The sequence below is a fragment of the Coregonus lavaretus genome (genome assembly GCF_964263955.1).
Source record: "Coregonus lavaretus genome assembly, chromosome: 37".
Taxonomy (NCBI): Eukaryota; Metazoa; Chordata; class Actinopteri; order Salmoniformes; family Salmonidae; genus Coregonus; species Coregonus lavaretus.
Genome location: NC_140024.1, coordinates 18,628,844 through 18,656,680, shown reverse-complemented (window position 1 = coordinate 18,656,680; position 27,837 = coordinate 18,628,844). Strand labels below are relative to the sequence as shown.

The 27,837-nt window shown below is 45.7% G+C and overlaps 1 protein-coding gene across 1 annotated transcript in view; it reads right to left on the bottom strand.

Moving 5' to 3' along the window:
- Window positions 1–27,837, bottom strand: part of plekha7b (pleckstrin homology domain containing, family A member 7b) — a 66,585-nt gene that overhangs the window by 25,668 nt on the left and 13,080 nt on the right. The window contains 8 exon segments of the mRNA XM_084154550.1: window positions 1,061–1,607; window positions 2,177–2,614; window positions 5,809–5,942; window positions 5,945–5,998; window positions 15,722–15,822; window positions 16,250–16,322; window positions 17,324–17,434; window positions 19,754–19,874. Of these exon segments, the coding sequence (XP_084010676.1) occupies window positions 1,061–1,607; window positions 2,177–2,614; window positions 5,809–5,942; window positions 5,945–5,998; window positions 15,722–15,822; window positions 16,250–16,322; window positions 17,324–17,434; window positions 19,754–19,874 (1,579 nt within the window).

Sequence of the window (27,837 nt, the reverse complement as noted above, 5' to 3'; positions counted from 1 at the left end):
TTTTTATTTAAATGTAAGATCAGAAGAAAGAGACCGTTGCTGATGGTTGAGATACAGTGGAGATGTTTATAGAGTGCTGAGAGGCCCTGGGCAAACTGAATTAGCCGCTAATAACACACACACAAACACACTTGTGTGATATTCCATAGAGGTACATAGAACACAGCCCAAAAAGACACACTCAAGCCAAAAAGACATCACCAGCCTAAAAGATGCTGGATCCACCAAAACAAAGTTAATCTGCAGACTAAACTTAGTACCCATAAACCATTGCTTTCTTGGATGGTCTCACACACTGTGGCTCATTAAAAATATACTTTTCCTCTTTGTGTGTTTATGATTATTCTGTGAGCGAGTGGAGCGGCAGTGTTCTATTTGAGACACATAATTAGTGACTTGACGTTATGGGTGAATGATGAGGAAACAGAGGCTGGGACATTCTGTTTACTTGGTGTGAGGACAGTGGGCTGGTGATGAGGGCTGTGTGGAGGCTGGTGTGGTGCAGCCTTGTAAAGACAGCCTCACATGTGGGGGGTGTGGCAGCCGGCAGGGAGACAGCCCAGGGTGCGGATGGCGCAGGACAGTGCCTTGTCACAGGGGCTCACACACTTGCACACACACACGGCCACACAGGCTGATGTGTGTCTGAGCCTGGAGACTGGGCTGGGCCGGGATGAATGGGCGATGGGGAGGCTCACACTCCCACACACACACCCAGCCACCTGTGTAGAGGGCCTGGGTGTGGACTGTGTGAATCCTTCGGAGCTTGTGACCGACATCAAAGTGAAGATGCCGGGAAATTACAGCAGGGCTACTTCTCATGCTCATCTTCCCATGGTCGGCCCTTTCTCTAACGGTTAACGCATCAAAGTTATTATTCCTCTAAGACAGAGATGAATTGGAAATTCACTACAAACAAATGGCCTCAGTAACTGTGAGAATTAAACCCTTTTATGAAAGATGAACGTTCCTTAGCTGTGAAACATTTAGTCTTGTGACAGTCCTAGGCTGATAGACAAGCCTCTTTAACCCTTTAAACCCCAGTGGGTCAGTGTCCTACCTTAGAGAGCTGAGAACACACCCGTCTAGGAGAACTGGAGCCGGTGGAGGACTCCCCAGGTGGCACCTCATCCAGCGGCCTGACCGTCACCCTGTCTGAGGGGGTGTGTGGCCTGTGTGGGGACAGTGGTTTGAAGGTGGGGACAGACGGGGGGACTTCACAGGGGGAAGGGGGCACAGAGATGGAGCGAGGCATCTCCACGGTGACCCTGAAGGAGGCCGTGTCCAGGAAGTCTGGCCCGGTGTAGATGGGCGCCGTGGGGCTGCCGTGGCGGAACTGCTGGCGCTGCTGCCACTCATACAGCTGCCATACCATGCCCTCCTTGGTGGCCATGCGTTCATCAGTGGACATGCGGAAGTGGCTGAGCCGGTCGTGAGCGTATTTGTAGTCGCTGGGCAGGTTGCGGGGCGCCGAAGGGGAGCTCCCGCCGGACGGAAGTCTGGGGGTCTTTGGCAACGTCTGGTAGGCCTCTACTACCACGGCCTTAGGCTGCAGGGGAGGGGTCCGCCGAGGGAGAGGGAGGGCGTACTCAGTAGTAGATGTGTTGCTAAAGTTAGGAAAGAGGGATGGAGCCTTTTACAAACTGTGCAGTCCACTTATTTCACCAGGCACATAATTGAGCATCAATACTGAGTTGAAACAAAAGTGCATATAAAGTAAAGTATTAACAGCCATTCATGCATGACCACTTTATTCCAAAAAACGGTTACAGTGAAAAAGAAGTTCAGAGCTGAGACATTCACAATCGCCACCAGGGGGAGACATTTGTAGTTAGTTTGGTAAAATACAGTATGTCAATTGAATGGTTGATATTGGGGCATGGGCTGAGGCTATGGTTAGCACGAGGCTGCTAAGGGGAGAACGGCTCATAATAATGTCCGGAATGGGAAAAAAGGAATGGCATCAAACATGGAAACCATGTGATTGATGTATTTGATACCATTCCACCTATTCCGCTCCAGCCATTACCGCCAGCCCGTTCTCCCCAATTAAGGTGCCACCAACCTCCTTTGATGGTTTGGGTTATTATCACTGAAGCTAAGGATAAGGTTAAGATTATGCTCAGGATAAGAGTGAAGATTAGATTAGATGAGTAATGCAGGTCTTCTGACTGACCTCTTCGGATCTCCCTTCTGTACTTTGACCCAGTGCTCCACCTGAGTCAGAGCCGTCTTCCTCTGCACCTGCTTCTCTGTGGCTGTCCGTGGGACAAAGCCCCTCTTATACACCACGTTCCCATTCTGCTCAGGGGGCAGCGTCGCGAGGACCGTGTGGGCCTGGCCATTCCTGGGGTGTGAGGGGCCAGGGAGAGAGTCTGGGGAGAGCCTGTCCACCTCTACCTCTACCTCCGTGGCTGGATGGCTGAGCTTTCTAGGAGCCTCCAACACGTTCCTCTCCTCGTCCCCCTGGGTCAGTCGGATCTCCCCCTCCGGAGGCTTCTCTCTCTCAGGCCGCGACTGGGAGGGGCTCTTTCTGGTGTTGTTGTTGTTAACGTGGTTGGTCTGTGGTACTGCCTGCTGCACTGACATTTCTGGTCTCTCTGTGACTGCCTCTCTGTGAGGGGTGAGAGAGGCGATAGAGGTCAACAGGGATACCGGACTATAACAGAGGCACTTTACAGTTACCTAGGCTGAAGACAACAGCCAAACCTGGCGTTTCTATCACACCAACCCCTGGACATTAGAAACAACTGGCATGATTAATCAGCTCAGTGTGACATGGTTAGTGACATGCTAATATACTGAACAAAAATATAAACGCAACATGCAACAATTTCAACGATCTTACTGAGTTACAGTTCATATAAGGAAATCAGTAAATTAAATAAATAAATACATTTTCTATTGATTTCACATCACTGGGGAGCCAGGCCCAGCCAATCAGAATGAGTTTTTCACCACAAAAGGGCTTTATTACAGACGGAAATACTCCTCAGTTTCATCAGCTGTCCGGGTGGCTGGTCTCAGACGATCCCGCAGGTGAAGAAGCTGGAAGTGGAGGTGCTGGGCTGGCGTGGTTACATGTGGTCTGCGGTTGTGAGACCGGTTGGATGTACTACCAAATTCTCTCAAACGACGTTGGAAGCAGCTTATGGTAGAGAAATGAACATTCAATTCTCTGGCAACAGCTCTGGTGGACATTCCTGCAGTCAGCATGCCAATTGCACGTTCCCTCTAAAACTTGAGACATCTGTGGCATTGTGTTGTGTGACAAAACTGCACATTTTAGAGTGGCCTTTTATTGTCCCCAGCACAAGGTGCACCTGTGTAATGATCATGCTGTTTAATCAGCTTCTTGATATGCCACACCTGTCAGGTAGATGGATTATCTTGGCAAAGGAGAAATGCTCACTAACAGGGATGTAAACACATTTGTGCAGAAATAAGCTTTTTGTGCGTATGGAACATTTCTGGGATCTTTTATTTCAGCTCATGAAACATGTTGTGTTTATATTTTTGTTCAGTATATATCCCCTGAATGTTAGTCAAGGACTTAGTGACCTATAGTAATGCATTAAATACTTAAGTTATATGTCTTAAGACAAATGATTCATGCTATTCATTCCTCCTTCCCCTCAGATATTAATACAGGTGACTACATTATGGTAAAGTACAGCTGTACACTTGAAACAGGGGATTAGAAGGTATTATGCTGTAGATAAAAAGCCAACATGGACACCTCCATTAACCTGAGCTGACTCTGACTCTCAATGCTATTTCCCACTTGAGTGATACTAGTGAAAGCATTCAAATGTCCTTTATTCATTACTGAGTTCCTCCAAAGAGGGAAGGGAGACTACAGGGAGGGGTTTTCAATATGTTTTCAACACCCACATATTTTCATGGAGAGGGGAGTGTAACTAAGTGAGGTTCTTTGGAGAGGAGGCTGGCTGGGTTCCCCTTGAGAGTCTAAATGACAGCCATTTTGTCTTTAAACATATAGCTTGGGGTAGCCTCTTCATCCATGACTCTGTGTAATAGCTCTAGTGATGGAGCTGATCATTCATTTGTCCCACTCTCTCCCTCTGCATGGAGTCATTCATCTGAGATATCATTTATCTGATTCCCAGACCAACACTATACACGTCAAGGCAGGTCCTCTTCGGACAGTTTTTAACTCAGTTTCAAAGTTCAGAGCATATTCTCTCCATCAGACATAATGAGTGTTAGCTAATGTTCTACTGGGATTCCAAGTTCTAGTTTGCTGACTAACCTGATAATGCTGACATCCATTATGATACATGATAATGTAGCACTAGCAGTAGATTTAGACAATGTTTTTCAGGAGAAATAGCTTTCCTTGCAGCCGCTAACGAGCACTGAGCAGCATTGGCCACTAGATGGAATTGTTTGACAAAACATCAGATCCAGCCTTCCCTCTCAGCTGTAGCATGCCAGTCCAGATCAGCCACATCCTGTATGTTCAGTGTACACTTCATTTCTACTACACCACAAGCTGTCATTCATCTGACCAAACTGTAACCGGTCTGACCAAACCGTAACTTTTTCTCCTTTTAATTGAAATAGCTATACATAAACCTGTCCAGTGTTCACCTAATGCTGACACTAATTTAAATAGATTTATTAACAACACAAATTAAGTCAAGGCCAATAATGGGCAGGTGACTGTGCTCTGTGATGGAGGAGGGTGTGTGAATGGCCTCGTCCCACATGGCACTCTATTCCCTATATAGTGCACTACTTTTGACCAGGGCCCATGGGGCTCTAATCAGTAGTGCACTATATAGGGAACAGGGTGCTATTTGGGACGCAGCTGTGTTTGTGCCATGTGACGGAGTAGAGGGAGGGACCGTGTCTGTGCCCTGTGACTGGCCCATGCTCAGCTGGCAGCAGGAGCAGGATGGAGCACTCATCCATACAGCAGCCAGCTGCAGTACTCAACATCTCATCCATCCCACAGCACAGGAGAGTAGACTCTATCAGAGTAGTGCTACGCCTGCCCTGCCATGGATGACTGCTCACTGAGTCCCAGCCAAGCAGGCCATGCTAAACCATGCCAAGCAAGGCCAGGCCAGGTACACTCCCACGTACAACCCCAACAGTTAGGCACTTTGCTAATGTTACTACAGGCACATGATAAAGATCAGATTGGGAAAAATGTGCTTGCTTTGGTGCTGAGAAGGTGATAGGCAGAGAGAGGGAGGCAGAGGTGAGTTGAAAAGGTCTACTGGGAGAGATACTGGTGGATCCCTGTTTGGACTAGGAGGCATTGGGTTTACTGGGGACTATTGGGGACAACTACAGAGGAGACTATTGGGGATAACTACAGAGGAGACTATTGGGGATAACTACAGAGGGGATTATTGGGGATAACTACAGATGAGACTATTGGGGATAACTACAGAGGAGACTATTGGGTGTAACACTACAGAGGAGACTATTGGGTGTAACTGCAGAGGGGATTATTGGGGATAACTACAGATGAGACTATTGGGGATAACTACAGATGAGACTATTGGGTGTAACACTACAGAGGAGACTATTGGGGATAACTACAGAGGAGACTATTGGGGATAACTACAGAGGAGACTATTGGGGATAACTACAGAGGAGACTAATGGGAGAACTACAGATGAGACTATTGGGGATAACTACAGATGAGACAATTGGGGATAACTACAGAGGAGACTAATGGGATAACTACAGATGAGACTATTGGGGATAACTACAGATGAGACTATTGGGGATAACTAGGGACGGCCTGCCTGGCGGGAGGGAGGGACTAACCTCTTGATGCCTTGACTCTGCATGAGAGCAGCCTGGTTCATGGCTCGGATCCAGCCATTCATGTCCTCCTGCGTGTCGGCACTGAAGAAGTACGTCCTCATCCCACAGTGCTCTGCCTGCGAGCCAATCACAGAGTTCTTATTGTAAATGTAGGAGCGTAAATGTAGGAGCGCATTCCTGTGTGGCTCGCCTGTGGAGAGAGAATAGAAGAGAAAGAACAAAAATAAAGAAGGGAGAGGGGATGGATGGGTTGAGGGGTCAAAGGGTACGTTCTGAAAATGAAGACTCAGAGAGAGCAGGTTAGCATATTAGCTCACAATGGGATCACCAGAACTTACTAAAGTAATAACAAAAGCAAGAGGCACCATTGTCTCTACACTAAAGCTGTTCATGCAACAGGCCACGCATGAAGAAGCATTGGTTTTAAAGTTAGACAAGCAGCCAGTTTATGCCGTATATTTGAAGTGTTTCACAAGTCCCAATGCACAGCAAATTCCTCATTAATACCCTTGGGCACAAACTAATTTTATACAAAGTTACAGTAACTCAACATGGCGTACCCACTTTGCCTAGCTATAGCATTGTTACAGAGCACAACCTCTCACCCATATGCACACGAGAAACATACGCAGTACGAACACACACTGAGACAAGCACAACACACACACACAGCACACACACACAAAGAGCAACCTCATAATTAGCCTTACCCTGGTCCCTGGTTGCTTCAGGCTAGAGTAGCTCCGTCTCTACAGTATAGTGTAATGGGCTTGCCCTCCTGTCTGGCCCCTACTGTAAATCTGGCCCCCTGTTCCCCTGTCTGGCTGCAAACCCACCCCAACGCCCCACCGCATGCCTAATCTCCCCCATCCTGCCCTGATAGGGGGGCAACGCTGCCACTGACAACCCTACTGTCCAATTACAACACAGATCAGCATTTTCCCAGCACAGTTCCACCCCAAACTACTACACTGCCCAGTCCTCCAGCACAGCTAAGACCTTTATACAGCTTTCTGCTCTCCAAACCATCCTACTGCCTTTCCCATTACAATACAACCTGTATCATCCAGTACTGCCCAGCATGTTAGTCCATGCATAGTCCCAGACCATCATTTTGCCTGCAACTATTGCACAACTCTTCAAAGTAGTACATTCCTGTACTATCTGGTACAATATCCTTCCATCTATCCTGATGTATAATAACTCTGAGTCTGGGTACAGCCTTGCAGTCTCAGAATGCATCCCAAATGGCACCCTATTCCCTATACAGTGCAATGCTTTTGACCAGAGCCCTATAGGAATTAGGATGCAATATGGAATGCAACCTATGTCTAGCAGGAATCCATCCTCCATTTACAAACAAACAGCCATCCATTCTAAATCACTGAAAACCTCTCTTTAGTGTGCAACAGGTGCATCCACCATCATGTCGTGTTTCTGTTCAGTATTGTACTGCATCTTGTGATCAGCTGTAGCGATCTTACTTGGCTGCGGGGTTAACAAAGCCTGTTTTGATTGCAGAGTCCTGTATTATCCAGCAGCATAGTGCCAGCGTGATCTCAACTGAATCCCCCAGAGAAAAGTGCTGAATGGACAGGCCAGACCCAGACCCATGGCATAGGGTCCACATCCACACTCACCAGCTCTGCAGTCTACCACACACATCAACAATGTGGGGATGTTTCGTGTCGGAACAGCTACTCACTTTCCACAGTTCCTCTTTCACAAAAATAGTGTGATTTTAAGGCAAGTATAAATGGAGGAACCTCTGCTACTACCCAGCTCTCTCCCCTCTTTAGCATGGAAGACTTGAGGGCTCTATTTTAAGGCTCTCTTGACATAACATTAGGGGGGTCTGGTCTTAAGCATTCATTGGGTAATGAACCTGTGTGAGTTATCGACAGGCTGATCTTGACTTTAAGAACCAGAGAGCTTTTGGGGCAGAGTATCAACCGATAGACAGACATCACACTTTAACTTCCAGGACCTATTCCACTAATAGAAACCATGCCAATGAGTCGAATAAAAACCAATCTAAAAAAAAACATTCCGAAATTTGTATTTATTTTTATTTAACCTTTATTTAACCAGGAAAAGCCCATTGAGACCCAGAGTCTCTTTTTCAAGGGAGGCCAGAATTAAAACACAACACAACAATACAATTCAACAACATGATCCAGCCTAAAAAAAGCATTTACACTCCTCTGTAACAGTCTCTCATCAAAAAATAATAATAATTCAGTGGCACTAACATATCTAGATGAGGCATGGATTGTAGACTATTCCATGCCTGTGGTGCACAAGACGAGAAGGCAGTCTTGCCTAATACTGTAAATGTCCTATACATTACAAAACAAATCCATTACAAAACATAGTAATCAATGAGCCAGTTCCATGGCACTAAATGATATGGCCTGGTTGTACAATACAACAGAAACATTGATATACAGTCTGGTATAGCTAGACGTGGCTAGATAGACTGAATGTTATAGACTGAATGTTTGTTGAATGCGATGGTGATGAGGCCAACAGAAAGAAAGGCAGTGAAACTGGAGAGGAGTGTGGAAAAGAGATGGATGGGAGGAGGATGAGAGGAGGATGGCCCAGCCCAGTGTGAGACCCTGCTATCCCACGGTTCACATGGTGATGACAGTGTCCTGATGACTGACATGGAGGAGGCAGGGCCAAATACCAGTGCTACAGAGTCTAAACCTCACAACAACCGATGTGTATCAGGCTTTGACTGATGGGTGGTTCCATATGAACTTTAAGTCATCCAACAGTTCATTTGACACTTGTTACAGTTATACCAAGAACCAAGGTTGGCTTCAAAGGCAAACGTTCTGTGAAATTAGCCTACCTGAATATTTGGAGACGCACTGGCATTGTCCATCCATCCGTGATTTATGTGGAAAAATCATCATCTAATCTAAATGTGCATTCTTCAATTGGTTTGGCAAATGAAAAGTAGACTATGAGCACGGATGACGAAGCTAGGTGACGGTCCTCTGAGGAGGATGAAGGAAAATAAAATACCTATTCATGCAAGAGGGGCCCGCCAGCGTGTTTCAGGACGGCTGTCCGGGGGGAGCGGCGCTCGCTCCACCAGTACACAGTCACAACAGGAGGCCATTCAACCAATAGGAACACACGAGAGATAAACACAGTGAGAAGAGCAAACAGAACAGGAGGGTAAAGGTCATTGACTGGCTCCAGAAAACAAGTGTCTCTCTGCTGTTCTCGGCTGGCTAGTCATCAACTCAGAGAGAGTGAATTATACTGAACAAAAATATAAACGCAACATGCAACAATTCCAAAGATTTTACTGAGTTACAGTTCATACAGTGGGGGAAAAAAGTATTTAGTCAGGCCCTAATCTATGGATTTCACATGACTGGGAATACAGATATGCATCTGTTGCTCACAGATACCTTTTAAAAAAGGTAGGGGCGTGGATCAGAAAACCAGTCAGTATCTGGTTTGACCACCATTTGGCTCATGCAGCACAACTCATCTCCTTCGCATAGAGTTGATCAGGCTGTTGATTGTGGCCTGTGGAATGTTGTCCCATTCCTCTTCAATGGCTGTGTGAAGTTGCTGAATATTGGCGGGAACTGGAGCACGCTGTCGTACACGTCGATCCAGAGCATCCCAAACTTGCTCAATGGGTGAAATATCTGGTGAGTATGCAGGCCATGGAAGAACTGGGATATTTTCAGCTTCCAGGAATTGTGTACAGATCCTTGCAACATGGGGCCATGCATTATCAAGCTGAAACATGAGGTGATGGTGGCGGATGAATGGCACGACAATGGGCCTCAGGATCTCGTCACGGTACCTCTGTGCATTCACATTGCCATCGATAAAATGTAATTTTGTTGGTCGTCCATAGATTATGCCTGCCCATACCATAACACCACCGCCAACATGGGGCACTCTGTTCACAACGTTGACAGAGAACCGCTCGCCCACACGATGCCATACACGCGGTCTGCGGTTGTGAGGCCGGTTGGACGTACTGCCAAATTCTCTAAAACGACATTGGGAGGCTGCTTACGGTAGAGAAATAAATATTACATTCTCTGACATTCCTGCAGTCAGCATGCCAATTGCACGTAACCCTCAAAACATGAGACATCTGTGGCATTATGTTGTGTGACAAAACTGCAAATTTTAGGGTGGCCTTTTAGCAGCACAAGGTGCACCTGTGTAATGATCAAGCTGTTTAATCAGCTTCTTGATACCTGTCAGGTGGATGGATTATCTTGGCAAAGGAGAAATGCTCACTAACAGGGATGTAAACAAATTTGGGCAAAACATTTGAGAGAAATACACTTTTTGTGCATATGGAAAATGTCTGGGATCTTTTATATCAGCTCATGAAACATGGGACCAACACTTTACATGTTGCATTTATATTTTTGTTCAGTGTAGCTTAACATTGATGCTGTTGTTAGAACCGGAGGAAGCAGCCTAAAATACAGACCCACACTAGCAAACACAACACCACACTCTGGAGAGAGCAAATGGCTGAAGAGAACGTAGTTGGCCATAGGCTGGGGGTGTACTGGATTTTGAGGCAAGGCTAGGATGGGAAACTCTGGTCTTTAGTGCCTCATGCGTTCTGTTGAGCCAGTTAACTGAACTTTGACAATCTATAATGAAAGATCCTGGTCTGGAATATGTGAGGAGGGAGAGAGAGAGAGAGGGAGGGAGAGAGGGAGAGAGGGAGAGAGGGAGAGAGGGAGAGAGGGAGAGAGGGAGAGAGAGAGAGAGAGAGAGAGAGAGAGAGAGAGAGAGAGAGAGAGAGAGAGAGAGAGAGAGAGAGAGAGAGAGAGAGAGAGAGAGAGAGAGAGAGAGAGAGAGAGAGAGAGAGATGAGCGGAACAGAACAGAGACCTCTTAAATACATGCACTGGATAATTAGCAGAACAGTATTGAGAGCAGGAACCTCTCACCTAACCATGATATACATTCCCTCCCCGGGCAGAGAGAGGCGGACGGAGAGAGAGAAAGAGAGAGAGAGTCAGGAAGAGAGAGGCAGGTAGAGAGAGAGAGAGAGACGCTAGAAAATAGCTTCAATGTATAATTAATCTTTCCCCTGGCAACAATCGTTATACAAATTCCATTGTGTGTAATGTGAGCTGCAGGGGTAATACCCAGACCTGCACCACACACACACACACACACACGCACACACACATACACATACACATACAGTACACACACCCAGGAGGAACAAAAAGCCAAGCACAAAAGATATGAAAGGACTGCAATTGAATGCCGTCAAACTAGCACATCAAACATTCACCCTGTATTGTTCTTCATAAAGGGTCCTCTGCTCTCACTGAGAAAGATATGGAGATGGTTATTGTCAACACCATGGCTCTGACCCAGCAGAGAAACCTATTCGTACTGTCTACTCTGTCTGTCACACATACTGATTGAAATGTGAAAATATTCTATTACCCTCCACTACCCACAGGGAGGATCCTTTACCCTGCTTTCAACTGAGGCGAGAAACAATAAAACAATGAGTGTGGTTACATGCACACAATAATGTGATTACTGTGGATAGTCAGATTAATATAATAGTTTGATTAAAACATTTACGTGCTTTGCAAGAAGAACGATTTCCATAATAATCCTGTTTACATGGACACATCTGAAATCAGGCTACCTGATGGCACTGATAAATGCAGAAAATCAGCAATCAAAATAAACGTTCAACCACAGCGACCATGTTGTTTTTGGTAAGCATATTTGATTCTGAGTTCAGACATACAGTGGGGAGAAAAAGTATTTAGTCAGCCACCAATTGTGCAAGTTCTCCCACTTAAAAAGATGAGAGAGGCCTGTAATTTTCATCATAGGTACACGTCAACTATGACAGACAAAATGAGAAAGAAAAATCCAGAAAATCACATTGTATGATTTTTAATGAATTTATTTGCAAATTATGGTGGAAAATAAGTATTTGGTCAATAACAAAAGTTTCTCAATACTTTGTTATATACCCTTTGTTGGCAATGACACAGGTCAAACGTTTTCTGTAAGTCTTCACAAGGTTTTCACACACTGTTGATGGTATTTTGGCCCATTCCTCCATGCAGATCTCCTCTAGAGCAGTGATGTTTTGGGGCTGTCGCTGGGCAACACGGACTTTCAACTCCCTCCAAAGATTTTCTATGGGGTTGAGATCTGGAGACTGGCTAGGCCACTCCAGGACCTTGAAATGCTTCTTACGAAGCCACTCCTTCGTTGCCCGGGCGGTGTGTTTGGGATCATTGTCATGCTGAAAGACCCAGCCACGTTTCATCTTCAATGCCCTTGTTGATGGAAGGAGGTTTTCACTCAAAATCTCACGATACATGGCCCCATTCATTCTTTCCTTTACACGGATCAGTCGTCCTGGTCCCTTTGCAGAAAAACAGCCCCAAAGCATGATGTTTCCACCCCCATGCTTCACAGTAGGTATGGTGTTCTTTGGATGCAACTCCTCCAAACACGACAAGTTGAGTTTTTACCAAAAAGTTATATTTTGGTTTCATCTGACCATATGACATTCTCCCAATCCTCTTCTGGATCATCCAAATGCACTCTAGCAAACTTCAGATGGGCCTGGACATGTACTGGCTTAAGCAGGGGGACACGTCTGGCACTGCAGGATTTGAGTCCCTGGCGGCGTAGTGTGTTACTGATGGTAGGCTTTGTTACTTTGGTCCCAGCTCTCTGCAGGTCATTCACTAGGTCCCCCCGTGTGGTTCTGGGATTATTGCTCACCGTTCTTGTGATCATTTTGACCCCACGGGGTGAGATCTTGCGTGGAGCCCCAGATCGAGGGAGATTATCAGTGGTCTTGTACGTCTTCCATTGCCTAATAATTGCTCCCAGTTGATTTCTTCAAACCAAGCTGCTTACCTATTGCAGATTCAGTCTTCCCAGCCTGGTGCAGGTCTACAATTTTGTTTCTGGTGTCCTTTGACAGCTCTTTGGTCTTGGCCATAGTGGAGTTTGGAGTGTGACTGTTTGAGGTTGTGGACAGGTGTCTTTTATACTGATAACAAGTTCAAACAGGTGCCATTAATACAGGTAACGAGTGGAGGACAGAGGAGCCTCTTAAAGAAGAAGTTACAGGTCTGTGAGAGCCAGAAATCTTGCTTGTTTGTAGGTGACCAAATACTTATTTTCCACCATAATTTGTAAATAAATTCATAAAAAATCCTACAATGGGATTTTCTGGATTTTTTTTCTCAATTTGTCTGTCATAGTTGACGTGTACCTATGATGAAAATTACAGGCCTCTCTCATCTTTTTAAGTGGGAGAACTTGCACAATTGGTGGCTGACTAAATACTTTTTTTCCCCACTGTATAAAGTTTGTATGTGAAAACTACTTCTAAGACGCATACATTCAGTTGTTCCGAACTCACTTCACTCGCGCTAAAGAGGGAGGCTCGCTGGGCTGGTGCTAGCACGCGCAGATCAAATACACTGCTGGAACGCCGATTAAGTGTTACTAATTCGAAAGATTGCTCAGAAAACCAGGTGTTTTAATCGCGTATGCTTACTTCGATTTTGACCTTAAGCCGATTAAGATAAATAGAGAAAGGTATTTACTTGACTATTGCATAATCTGTCTACTGCCATAATCAGTTTAATATTGAATTATGAGTGTGTATGTAAACGTATTCAATGTGGTGCATGTCATCATTAATAGTTAATAAGGCATAAACAAACTGGTTTCCTATGTTCTACTGTATGTCTGCAAGAGGAAACATCCCTGGACCAGATACAATCAAACAGCAGAGGAATTCAGAGCGTTTGAGTTTACTCCCCCACAGCCATACTGAGTAGAGAGATAATGATGTTCCCATGTAGGCCCAGAGAAAGAAGAGAAGTGTGGAGAGGAAATGGGCTGGGAGGAGTGTGGAGAGGAGAGGGGCTTGGAGGAGAGGGGCTGGGAGGAGTGTGGAGAGGAGAGGGGCTTGGAGGAGAGGGGCTGGGAGGAGTGTGGAGTGGACAGGGGCTGGGAGGAGAGGGGAGGAGTGTGGAGTGGACAGGGGCTGGGAGGAGTGTGGAGAGGAGGAGTGTGGAGAGGAGAGGAGAGGGGCTGGGAGGAGTGTGGAGAGGAGAGAGGAGGAGTGTGGAGAGGAGAGGGGCTGGGAGGAGTGTGGAGAGGAGAGGGGCTTGGAGGAGAGGGCCTGGGAGGAGTGTGGAGAGGAGAGGGGCTTGGAGGAGAGGAGCTGGGAGGAGTGTGGAGAGGAGAGGGGCTTGGAGGAGAGGGGAGGAGTGTGGAGAGGAGAGGGGCTGGGAGGAGTGTGGAGAGGAGAGGGGCTTGGAGGAGAGGGGCTGGGAGGAGTGTGGAGAGGAGAGGGGCTTGGAGGAGAGGGGCTGGGAGGAGTGTGGGGAGGAGAGGGGCTTGGAGGAGAGGGGCTGGGAGGAGTGTGGAGAGGAGAGGGGCTTGGAGGAGAGGGGCTGGGAGGAGTGTGGGGAGGAGAGGGGCTTGGAGGAGTGTGGAGAGGAGAGGGGCTGGGAGGAGAGGGGCTGGGAGGAGAGGGGCTGGGAGGAGTGTGGAGAGGAGAGGGGCTTGGAGGAGAGGGGCTGGGAGGAGTGTGGAGAGGAGAGGGGCTGGGAGGAGTGTGGAGAGGAGAGGGGCTGGGAGGAGTGTGGAGAGGAGAGGGGCTTGGAGGAGAGGGGCTGGGAGAAGTGTGGAGAGAAGAGGGGCTGGGAGGAGTGTGGAGAGAAGAGGGGCTGGGAGGAGTGTGGAGAGAAGAGGGGCTGGGAGGAGTGTGGAGAGGAGAGGGACTGGGAGGAGCGGAGAGGAGAGGGGCTGGGAGGAGCGGAGAGGAGAGGGGCTGGGAGGAGTGTGGAGAGGAGAGGGGCTTGGAGGAGAGGGGCTGGGAGAAGTGTGGAGAGAAGAGGGGCTGGGAGGAGTGTGGAGAGAAGAGGGGCTGGGAGGAGTGTGGAGAGAAGAGGGGCTGGGAGGAGTGTGGAGAGAAGAGGGGCTGGGAGGAGTGTGGAGAGGAGAGGGGCTGGGAGGAGCGGAGAGGAGAGGGGCTGGGAGGAGCGGAGAGGAGAGGGGCTGGGAGGAGTGTGGAGAGGAGAGGGGCTGGGAGGAGTGTGGAGAGGAGAGGGGCTGGGAGGAGTGTGGTGGGGGTACAGAGTGCTGCTATCCCACAGCTCTACTGGTGATGACTGGGGCCTGCTGACTGACTGACAGGACAGGGGAGGGGCCAGAGAGCAGAGCAGCACAGTAACACAGCTTCAAAACAGACCTTTAATGAGACAGACGCTGTACCTCAGACCAGGATAAGATACCTACTGGAGTACATTATTGAGACCTACAGGCCTTAAGTGTTTGGTGCATGTGTGTTATGAAATAGCAGATGAGAGGTACAGGTAAGTGTGACGTGACATTGCCCACTTAGTGTTATTGTGAATTAAATGGGTTTGCATGAAGGGCCCACACTGAAAGCTCACATGTCAAAGCGACATAGCATGCCAGGCCAAGCCAAAGCAGACATTAGGAAGAGCCAGTCTGGTGCCATAATCAACTTGGTCTAGACTGTATAGGTTTTTTGATTAATCTCTGTGCTTTTAAAGAAATGATCCAGACTGATGTGGTAAGAATGGAGTGTTATAACAGCCCACCAGTCTGGCACCAATCAGAGGGAGCACTGCACACTTTGTCTGGCTCGCCCACACAGGCCCCTGGCTGTGTGACTGTCGAACTCTGTAACCAAGGTGTAGCAACTTTATCTAATGGCTGTTAGTTAGCATTTCCTTCACAGTTGAAAACCTCCTTCATATGTCTAGTCTGGTTCTGAATTCATGCAGCTTGGTTGGACTGTGAGTAGCTAGTAACAGTATTTTGGTGACTAGCTAGTTCCCACCCTTACCCTCTAGACTTACCTTGAAGGCATACTTGCGGCTGATGTGGTCATCAGGCTCCACAGGGGTGATGACATAACTGGGCAGAGGGATGCTCCCCAAGACTGTCTCCTCTCTGCTGTCTAGAGGGACACACACACACACACACACACACACACACACAAGGCATGGTGATTCGTGACTGTAGGAAATGTAATTGGTGAGACTTAATTCAAGCATGATTCAAGGAGCCGCTGTGCTCCCCATGTGGTGGCAGGCAGCAGGACAGGAGGCTTATCTCTAGCTCAGTGTGATGAATGGAGGAGAGGTGAAAGAAAGAGGAAAATAGAGATAGAAAGAGACAGAAGAGGAGAGAGAATAGCCTGTGGCAGAACAGAACGTTGTCTAATTGCAGTCATGTCTCTCTGATTGAAAGGTTTAGCTCCACTAAGAAGCAGACGACTTGGAATTAAGAGGACTGGCTCGGATTTCATAACCAAATCAATTCACCCTGGGACTATTTTAATTAGTCTCAATTAAACCCTGGCCCGGTGTGCCTGTGTGACTCACCTTTGTAATAAAACAAGCAGTAGTCGGACAACACAAACCACTTCCTCTTCCACAGTCTCATTCCAGAGCTGTCCTGGAGAGGGAAACACAACATGGAATTTAAGCCCTCTCAGCAATACAACATCACATTCTAATGCACATTTTAATTAAAAACCATAGCTGGGGAATATAGGCTAAAGTACCCATTTACAGGGAGAAGGAAAGCACAAGAAACGTCATACATTGTATTAGAACAGCCAGTAATTGAATTCCATTAAAGTGTTCCCCCTGAACAGAACAGTGTTCATTTCATGATATGAGCTCCAATAGGTCTAACTAACTCTCCCTAATCAGAATCCTGTTATGAAGGATTCATTAGTGTTCTACATTTACATTTTAGTCATTTAGCAGACGCTCTTATCCAGAGCGACTTACAGGAGCAATTAGGATTAAGTGCCTTGCTCAAGGGCACATCGACAGTGTTCTGCAACCATCATTCCACTGTCTGTCTGTCTAAACACTCCTTATGAGTCGATGGCGTGTTACCATGTCAGGGTCTTAAGTCTCATCCCCTCTGGCCTGCCTCAGGGGTGTTACACCCCTGTGCCAGCCGTGCCAGGGGGCATCAGTCAACAGGAGATAATCACCCTGGGTGTCGTCCTCTAATACCTCACCCCTAAAGAGACATCTCTCTCATGCTCCCTCTGTCCCTCCATCCTCTAGGTAAATAGAGATCCATAATGACAAATGATGACTGTCGTTCCCTGTTTACTCAGCTAGAGTCCACAAGGTCACAGTCATTAATACTGTAGTACATTCTCATAGACGTGGACTCTCATCATTACCTATCCTGAATTATGCATTAAGTGAAAGGCCACTGTAAATGACATGACATAACATGACAGAGATGTAATATTGACCTGAGATTTATGTGTGCTCCCGTTAGAGTGGAGGACAGTTTACCATAAGACCCCAACACACTGCCCTTAGCTATAGCTACAGTGATTGAGTTGTACTCTTAGCCATAACTACAGAGATTACGCTGAACCATCCAGTAGCTACAGTGACTGAGATGGGGTGATGTGGAGGGCTCACCTGTTTGTAGAGCCATCCCCTGACCACCACAGGGATATTGGGGTTCCTCTTGATGGCGTGGTCCCTCTTGCCGAAGCTGTGTACCTTGCCACTACTCCTGGAGCCCTGCGGCTGGCAAAATAAACATGTTGGTTATGAAAAGGGTTTCCTTTAAACACCAGCTGCTATTAGCTGCCCAGGGGGCTCAATGGTAAGGAGCTGTGTGAAAGAAATGCGGTATTACAGACACAACCAGTAGGAACAGGAGCTGGGAAACAGGAGCATGTACAAGCATTTCGCTACACTGCTAAACACGTGTATGTGACAAATAAAATTTGATTTGATTTGAAAACAATATGACCATTGTGTCCCATGTTTAAAGATGGTTCTCTGTAGCTCAATTGGTAGAGCATGGCGCTTGTAACGCCAGGGTAGTGGGTTCGATCCCCGGGACCACCTATACGTAAAAATGTATGCACACATGACTGTAAGTCGCTTTGGATAAAAGCGTCTGCTAAATGGCATATTATTATTATTATTATTATTATAAAGAGATCATTAGGCGTTACTGTATGTTTGATGTTCAGATTAAGGTTAAGAACACCATTTCGATTTTGAGACTGGGGCCCACAAATGTTTGAAGTTAGTTATTTTTTAAACATATAATTTGATCAACTTTCTCCTTCGTGTTTATTTATCTTTTTCTTCTTTGATTTAGTTTTAACCTTCTAATTTCAGCACATCATATGACAAACAAGCACACTTCACCCAAATGGGAATACAGTATTATAATCATACATTACAATTTGATGAGGCACACTTTCAAGGCCCACTGGTTTTCTCCCTCCTCTGAATCTCACAGATGATTTTAGATGAATGCTCAACTAAGCCAAATCAGATTGCATCCTAGCAACAGTTGAGTCAGGCTTCCATTTGCTGTTTCCTCCTCCACAGCTGGCAAAAACATGCACTAATTACTGAAGCTACTGTACGGCCAGCTAAGCATGCAGAGCACTGGGAAATCTACACCATGTTTGTCAGGAGAGCCATCAAGAGCACAGCCTCATTTAAGTTGAGCAGATATTAGAAAGCATTGTGTAGTCACATATTCACTGTACTGTGGTTGGAAACTCAATGTTCCCCTTATAGTATACATCGATAAGACAGTGAATGTTAAAGCAAATCTATACTCTACTTATCACTGAGAATGAGTAAGTGGTCATCAATCATGCCCTGCCTGCCACTCTGCTTGAAATGACTGGCACCTCTGATAGCAGACAACACGTTGACATGAGGTCTGATGAAGTGCTGCTTCTAACACAGGTACAACAACCTTAGAGGTACTTTCACAACTGAAGAGGCACTGTTCTATAAGAATACTTATATGCCTAGTGCAGTGCTTAGGGTCCCAGTCAAAGTCAGTGCATGTGTTTGGGAGCTGTGTGTAGCTGAAGAGTGTTGTGGTACTGTGATTGTGTTGATAGGTTGACTGGACATGTGGGTTCTGGCAGGATTGATCGGTTTGAGACAGCTCATATGATGCTGACACAATGCTGTCTCTCGCTCACACGCCTGAAGCATTACTGAGACAGCCAGGAGGTCATTTTACAGCCAGCCAGGCAGGCAGGCGTGTGCTGTTTCTACACTCACTAATGTCAACACCAGTCAGTCAGACTGGAGAGGCGATAGTGAGTTGGCAGATAGCCATGTCATGCCACCCAGCATGGCCACCCCTCTCAGCCTGGGAGAGCTGGGCCACAGGGGGAGAAGGGAGAGGAGGCTGGCAGGCTTTTTCTGGAAGCTGGAGACAGTCAGGCGTATGTGGCCTGGGAAGGGCCAAGGAAGAGCCACTAAATCACTTTACAGATGGGCTGCTGGGTGTCATGTGAGTACTGGACTGCCAATGTCCTGAAGATAGACCACAGCCATGTCAGTGGCAGAGGAGAGACCACAGGGTCTGGAAGACACCCTCACTGCCCTCATCTGCCCTCTGTGGAAGTATGATCCTTATAAGAAGGGGACAAGGCCATTCTACGGAGTGTCACTTCCACACCTGTGCCTTCAAAACATCCAATAGCTGCCGTTTCATCGTCTAATACTGTTCCTTTACTAAACCCTTTACCTTTTATATGCACAGTATGCACACAGTGAACCCATGGCCAACCACTGTGGAGGTTTAATTGAGTTCCACTGGGCTTGAAGAAAATCAGTAACCTATTACAGTCTCCAGCCATTAATCAAAATGAGAGAGAGTGTTCTGGAGGAGATGAAACCAATTCTCCAGCATGATCATTAACAGTCTCCCAGTACCCTTAGAAACAATATAAATTCAAACGCTTTACACTGCAATCACTGGACCTAATTGCTGCAACACTGTTGTGGAATAGACCCAAACAAATTAAACACACTGAGTAAACAATGCTTGCTCATAAAAGAGAGCCGTTTTCTCACCTTTGACCCTGAGGTGGTGTCCACTGTTGATGAGGTCCCAGCCTTGGAAGTCTGGCTGACCATACTGGGGGGCCTCTGACTGGGTGGTGGCGGTGGCTTGGACATGCCCCGGGACTCTGTCCTGCAGTGGAGGCAGCAAAGAAGGAAATCAATGACATAGACATGAGTGGTCATGCTAGTATCTCACCACCACCACCATTCCTCTGTAGTGGATCTGCCGTACAGGAAGCCAGGGTTCAGTTAAGTGCTGGGCTCTCAGAGAGGAAATGACAACTTCCTGCCACACGACCTGTCACAGCCAATGAAATTGCAGCTATCTTAACAGGCAGGACCTTTTTGTAGCAGCCACTCAAGTAACACTTTGTCTGACACTGTCCCTGGGGCTGGCATGTCTTGTTTCATAAGATGACTTGTAATACGACCAAGAGCTTTTCCACATCCACATAACCTCCAACACAAAGACCCAGAGCAGAGATACCAGAGCTACCCCAGATGAGCTTCCTCATGATCAAATATCCACTCTCTCTCTTTCTCGCTTTTCCTTCTCTCTCTCTCTCTCACACACACACATACACAACCCCCCCCCCCCCCCCCCCCCACGCATGCACTCGCACACACACAAACACACAGGGTGTCCTGACCTCCAGACAAAAACGTCTTAATATTTACATCCATTAGATAACACACTCACTCAGCAGAGAACAACCATGCTTTCCAAATTACACCTCACATTTCCTCATGACATCATCACATTGTTACAGCCAGGAACTGTTTTTGTAAGAAATACAATCCGCTCCAGTTCACTGGCATGACATGAAAATCAACCAGCTTCTCTTATCTACAGATGTAGTATCTTAATTTGATCTCTCTTTTGTTGCTGAGAATTTTCCTTCCGAGCAGGAAATGCAAACGTATAGTGTATTCGAGGTTTAAAAAGGCTTCTAAAGTTTGTGTAATTTCCACTTTAAAATGTCAGACTTAATTTGCCCTAACCGAAAATGTATCAACCACTACAAAAAATGTCCATTAATTATAATCCACATAATAATTCACATTTCCTGTTGCTGCAGGATTTTTTTCCTGCTGTAGCAAACTGCCTCAAATTAAGATCCTACATCTGTAACCAGGCTCGCCCAATATTTGGCCTCAAGTACCGCTACTCATAGTACATTCCATTACAGTTTAAGGGCACCTAGGTGGTTGCTCCCTTAGGATAAAGCAGGAATCTGAGGCAGTTATGGAATGCCCAGGCAATGACCAAGGTCACACTGTTAAACAGATTGTAGTGAGCATAACGGGAAGCCGCATGGAAACTTCAGCAGGAAGAGGGATTATGGGAAATCTACGTTCCAAGGAGGCCATAGGGGCTTTCTCTTTGTAATGAGGTTCATTAGAACAGAGGAAAGTTCTCAATTAATGTGCCCTTCTACAATTAATTAACATGCCCCTTCGATAAAAACATAGCATTCCCGAGGGGCTGGGTAAACAAATAATGACATTAATTACAAATGAAGTACTGAGGCATAACACAGCTCCTCCCATCTCCTGATATCAGATTCAGACAAGTTACTGTATAGGTTCACTGCTCCTGAAGTCAATATAACTCAATTACCAGCTGTAGAGGCTCCAGAGCCTTGTTCAATAGTCCTTTAATAATCCATGAACTGACAAAATGCTCTCTGACATTGGGAGGCTGAGGAGTGATCAAGTCAAGAACAAATGGGTCTGTTTGTGTTAACAGGTGGTTGTGAGAGTGTATCATTCATCATAGAGGTAGCTATGCCTAATCATTTTACTGCCAGTTTATCTGGGCGTGCTGCTCACACAACATTCTTGATAAGGTCATCCTAATATGTCAGCTATTTACAGTAGGTTCATGAGCAAGAAGTCTGTGTGAGGATGGTACAATGTCTGCAGCCCGTTGAGACAGACTTGCTAGTAGCTCCACTAGGAGGCCCAGTGTTTTACATCCCTATCAGGCACGTTTCACTTGTTAGGTTATTTGTGGTGCTTTCCTATTCATAGCACATAGTGTAAAGTGAGTGCTGAGTTCAGGAGAAGAGGTGGCTGTGGGATCAGAGTTGCTTAGGGCTGAAATCGAAGCTGTCTTACTGACAGACCAGCCTGTCTGTTAATTAGACTATGCAGAGGATATGCCTGAAACTCAAACCCTCAAACTGACATGCACAGGGCTTGGGATGAACTTTGACATTTTCAAATGACATGTATTACCTATGATTAATTGACTGAGTAATTTTGGTACTAGCTAAGGGCACAGTTACAGTTTTATTGAACTGACCCCCGCCATAGTTTTACTATAATAGCGACTGTCATAGAATGATGTTAGTAGTCTGTCAGTAGCAGTCTTAACCACAGACACACTGTAAAGCCTTAGAGAGCAAGCTGAGGTCCTCTCCATTGCCCATGTGTCCCTGCCATGTCAGTGGTGTGTTTGTGTGTATAGGAAACTTCACTCAGAGGTTCATGCCTCTGTGACACCCAGACAGCCATGAAAGTGCCGCCTACACGGAGCCGTCCATGCTGGGCATCACTCACAGAACTCACTGCTCTCTGGAACCAAAGACGCAGAGGCTGTGATGTTTAGAGAGCCGGTGGCTGTAGGTTCACTTCAAAGCAAGTACTCAAGAAGATTGAACTAAACTGAATAGGCCTATTGTCCTCATTGTTATATATTACAGACATTGGATTTCTGAAAAGTACCTCCTCTGGCATAATAGAGTGCTCTTCCTCAGTGTAAGTGTGTGCTTATACTAGGAAACCGTGCTTGACCGCCCACTCCACCACTACATCCACTGGACCCCTGCATTGTTCTGCCTGAGCATGAAAGATGTTGTAACTAGTGTTTTTTCCTGTCGGCCATGCCGTGTTCCTGTGCAGCTTCGGAAGAGGAGAGGTGTTGGGATGTGTCTATGGCCAGGGCAGGCTGGGGAAGGACATAAAAACAGGCAGAAAAAAAGGGGGCACAGCCAAAGGAGAGGGACTGACCATGGAACTAAAACACAACTGTTCCAACTCTCTGGATCCCATCCAACATTTTTACAGTACGTTTCCCTCCGCACCAAGGGGATCCTCGCCTGTTTTATTTGCAGCTTTCATGCTGTCTACCTCTGCTGTCTTTTGAAACATTCCCTGGGAGATTTGCTCTGGGATGTGGCGGAGGAAATTAGCAATATTTCACATCAGAGAGAAAGAGGGAGCGATCCATGCCTGGGGCCAAATAGGTTACCTACCACCTGAGAGGAATGGCCACAGCAGCAGCCTATTCCCAGCAAACACTGCAGGCTGCAGCCCAAGTCCAGTCCAGTCTTAACCCAGCCTCAGCAACAGTTCTGCTACAGAGCAGGAATACAGCAGCGCAGAGATCAGACCACAGCAAACCCAGATCTCTCCTCTGTGATAGCCACAGAGCACAAAGGAACCACACGTTTAATTTGATAGATTTGATAGTGCCACCCACCTCGTGCTCTGGCATCTTTCATTATATGACAAATAGTATTTTTTAGCCGACTATTCATTTTCATAACATTCTGCATAAATAATAGACCTACAGTCAGCTTGAAAGTCTCTAACCGGCCCCGGGTAATAACTCTGCTTTAGGGGAACATGAGAAATGATTGTAGTCAGAGGAGGCGCCTCTCTCTCTCTCTCTCTCTCTCAAATAAAAGGTCCCAGAAATGTTCCATATTCACAAAAAACGGATTTCTCTCAAATGTTGTGCATAGATTTGTTTCCATCCCTGTTAGTGACAATTTCTCCTTTGCCAAGATAATCGATCATTACATAAGTGCAGTGGCAATTTTAGCATGTGAATCTTGGTGGGGATTTTGGGGATGCATACCAGCAAAGCCACTACATAACACAACACTAAACAATACATTAATTGGACTATAACGGTGACAATCGGTGCTCACAAACTGTTAGGGCCAGCATGGCTACCACAGCATTCTGCAGCGATACGCCATCCCATCTGGTTTGGGCTTAGTGGGACTATCATTTGTTTTTCAACAGGCCAATGACCCAACACACCTCCAGGCTGTGTAAGGGCCATTTGACCAAGAAGGAGAGTGATTGGGTGCTGCATCAGATGACCTGGCCTCCACAATCACCTGACCTCAACCCAATTGAGATGGTTTGGGATGAGTCGGACCGCAGAGTGAAGGAAAAGCAGCCAACAAGTGCTCAGCATATGTGGGAACTGTTGGAAAAGCATTCCAGGTGAAGCTTGTTGAGAGAGTGCCAAGAGTGTGCAAAGCTGTCATCAAGGCAAACGGTGGCTACTTTGAAGAGTCTCAAATATAAAATATATTTTCATTTGTTTAACACTTTTTTGGTTACTACATCATTCCATATGTGTTATTTCATAAATCTGATGTCTTCACTATTATTCTACAATGTAGAAAGTACTAAAAATAAAGAAAAACCCTTGAATGAGTAGGTGTGTCCAAACTTTTGACTGGTACTGTATATATATATATATATATGTGTGTATATATATGTGCCTTCAGAAAGTATTCATACCCCTTCACTTATTCCACATTTTGTTGTGTTACAGCCTGAACTCAAAATATATTTTCTTTCTCACTCATCTACTCACAATACCCCAGAATTATAGATTTAAGTAAAAACTGTAACTCGGCCACTCAGGAACATTCACTGTCTTCTTGTTAAGCAACTCCAGTGTAGATTTGGCCTTGTATTTTAGGTTATTGTCCTGCTGAAAGGTGAATTAATCTCCCAGTGTCTGGTGGAAAGCAGACTGAACAACGTTTTCCTCTAGGATTTTACCTGTGTTTAGCTCCATTCTGTTTATTTTTTTCTCCAGAAAAACTCCCCAGTCCTTAATGATTACAAGCATACACATAACATGATGCAGCCATCACTATGCTTGAAAATATGGAGAGTGGTACTCAGTAATCTGTTGCATTAGATTTGCCCCAAACATTCAGTTGAAGTCGGAAGTTTACATACACCTTAGCCAAATACATTTAAAATTCCTGACATTTAATCCTCGTAAAAATTCCCTGTTTTAGGTCAGTTAGGATCACCACTTCATTTTAAGAATGTGTAATGTCAGAATAATAGTAGAGAGAATGATTTATTTCAGCTTTTATTTATTTCATCACATTCCCAAATATTTCGGGTAGCCTTCCACAAGCTTCCCACAATAAGTTGGGTGAATTTTGGCCCATTCCTCCTGACAGAGCTGGTGTAACTGAGTCAGGTTTGTAGGCCTCCTTGCCCTCACACGCTTTTTCAGTTCTGCCCACAAACTTTCTATAGGATTGAGGTCAGGGCTTTGTGATGGCCACTCCAATACCTTGACTTTGTTGTCCTTAAGCCATTTTGCCACAACTTTGGAAGTATGCTTGGGGTCATTGTCCATTTGGAAGACCCATTTGCGACCAAGCTTTAACTTCCTGACTGATGTCTTGAGATGTTGCTTCAATATATCCACATAATTTTCCTTCCTCATGATGCCATCTATTTTGTGAAGTGCACCAGTCCCTCCTGCAGCAAAGCACCCCCACAGCATGATGCTGCCACCTCTGTGCTTCACGGTTGGGATGTTGTTCTTCGGCTTGCAAGCCACCCCCCTTTTCCTCCAAACATAACGATAGTCATTATGGCCAAACAGTTCTATTTTTGTTTAATCAGACCAGAGGACATTTCTCCTAAAAGTACGATCTTTGTCCACCGTAGTCTGGCTTTTTTGTGGCGGCTTTGGAGCAGTGGCTTCTTCCTTGCTGAGCGGCCTTTCGGATTATGTCGATATAGGACTCGTTTTATTGTGGATATAGATACTTTTGTACCTGTTTCCTCCAACATCTTCACAAGGTCCTTTGCTGTTGTTCTGGGATTGATTTGCACTTTTCGCACCAAAGTATGTTCACTCTAGGAGACAGAACGCGTCTCCTTACTGAGCGGTATGACGGCTGCATGGTCGCATGGTGTTTATACTTGCGTACTATTGTTTGTACAGATGAACGTGGTACCTTCAGGCGTTTGGAAATTGCTCCCAAGGATGAACCAGACTTGTGGAGGTCTACAATTATTTTTCTGAGGTCTTGGCTGATTTCTTTTGATTTTCCCATGATGTAAAGCAAAGAGGCACTGAGTTTGAAGGTAGGCGTTAAAATACATTCACACCTCCAATTGACTCAAATGATGTCAATTAGCCTATCAAAAGCTTCTAAAGCCATAACATCATTTTCTGGAATTTTCCAAGCTGTTTAAAGGCACAGTCAACTGAGTGTATGTAAACTTCTGACCCACTGGAATTGTGATACAGTGAATTATAAGTGAAATAATCTGTCTGTAAACAATTGTTGGAAAAATGACTTGTGTCATGCACAAAGTAGATGTCCTAACCGACTTGCCAAAACTTTAGTTTGTATCAAGAAATTTGTGGAGTGGTTGAAAAACTAGTTTTAATGACTCCAACCTAAGTGTATGTAAACTTCCGACTTCAACTGTAACACATTGTATACAGAACAAAATGTTAATTGCTTTGCAAATTTTTTTGCAATCTTACTTTAGTGCCTTGTTGCAAACAGGATGCATGTTTTAGAATATTTGTATTCTATACGTGCTTCCTTCTTTTCACTCTGTCAATTAGGTTAGTATTGTGGAGTAACTACAATGTTGTTGATCCATCCTCAGTTTTCTCCTATCACAGTAATTAAACTCTGTAACTGTTTTGAAGTCACCATTGGCCTCATGGTGAAATTCCTGAGCGGTTTCCTTCCTCTCTGGCAACTGAGTTAGGAAGGACACCTGTATCTTTGTAGTGACTGGGTGTATTGATACACCATCCAAAGTGTAATTAATAACTTCACCATACGCAAAGGGATATTCAATGTCTGCGTTTTTTATTTTGACCCATATACCAATAGGTGCTCTTCTTTGCGAGGCATTGGAAAACCTCCCTGGTCTTTGTGGTTGAATCTGTGTTTTAAATTCACTGCTTGACTGAGGGACTTTACAGATAATTGGATGTGTGGGGTACAAAGACGAGGTAGTCATTCAAAAATCATGTTAAACACTCAACACACAAGTGAGTCCATGCAACTTATTATCTGACTTGTTAAGCACCTTTTTACTCCTGAACTTATTTAGGCTTGCCATAACAAAGGCGTTGAATACTTATTGACTCAAGACATTTCAGCTTTAAATGTTTTGTTAATTTGAAAAAAAATCTAAAAACATAATTTCGACTTCGACATTATGGGGTGTGTAGGCCAGTGACAAAAAAATCTAAATTGAATCCCCTTTAAATTTAGACTAACAGAGCAAAATGTGGAAAAGTTCAAGGGGTGTGAATACTTTCTGAAGGCACTGTATATATATATATATATATATTTATTTATTTATTTATTATGACCCTGTCACTGAGTCTGTCAGCACTAAATGTGCCTGCCTGTCCATCCTGTACCCATCCTACACCACAGAGGGAATACAGGAGAGGGAACCTACTTTCACATCCAGATCTGGGTCTCAGCATGGGTGACATCCACACCCTGGCTGCCACAGCATCCAACCACATTAATCTGCCCTGGCTGTCTGTTTGGGCTATGCAGGCCAGGGCGAAGGCATCATCACTGCATAACACACATGCTTCTCCCTGGGTGCATCAGTACCCCAGCTGTTACGATGCTCTATTTCCACAACTAAAGTATGACTGGGAGGAAGGGATAGAGATACACAGGGGGGACGAAGAAGGGAAAGGGAAAACAAGTTGGCCGTAGTATAAATAGCAGCCAGCAGAGAGTCAAGGGGCTTCATAAGTCCTGCTACTTTAGCTCCTTCTACCCCTGCACACCACAGGCATTCAATACATTTTAAAGAGGAAAAAGAGGAATGCCAAGAGGGTGATATTTCTCCTAACAGACTGGCTGTGAGATAGAAACTCTATAGCCTACCATACACCCCCTACTCAGTGGTAGAGTCCAGCAGCATACAGTGGGGGCAGGGATGTACCACTGAACAGGTGGCATGGGGTGAGAGTTCAAGGTTGTGTCACTTGGTTGGCCGTGAACTCTGTGGGATAATAACCTCCCCCAGTG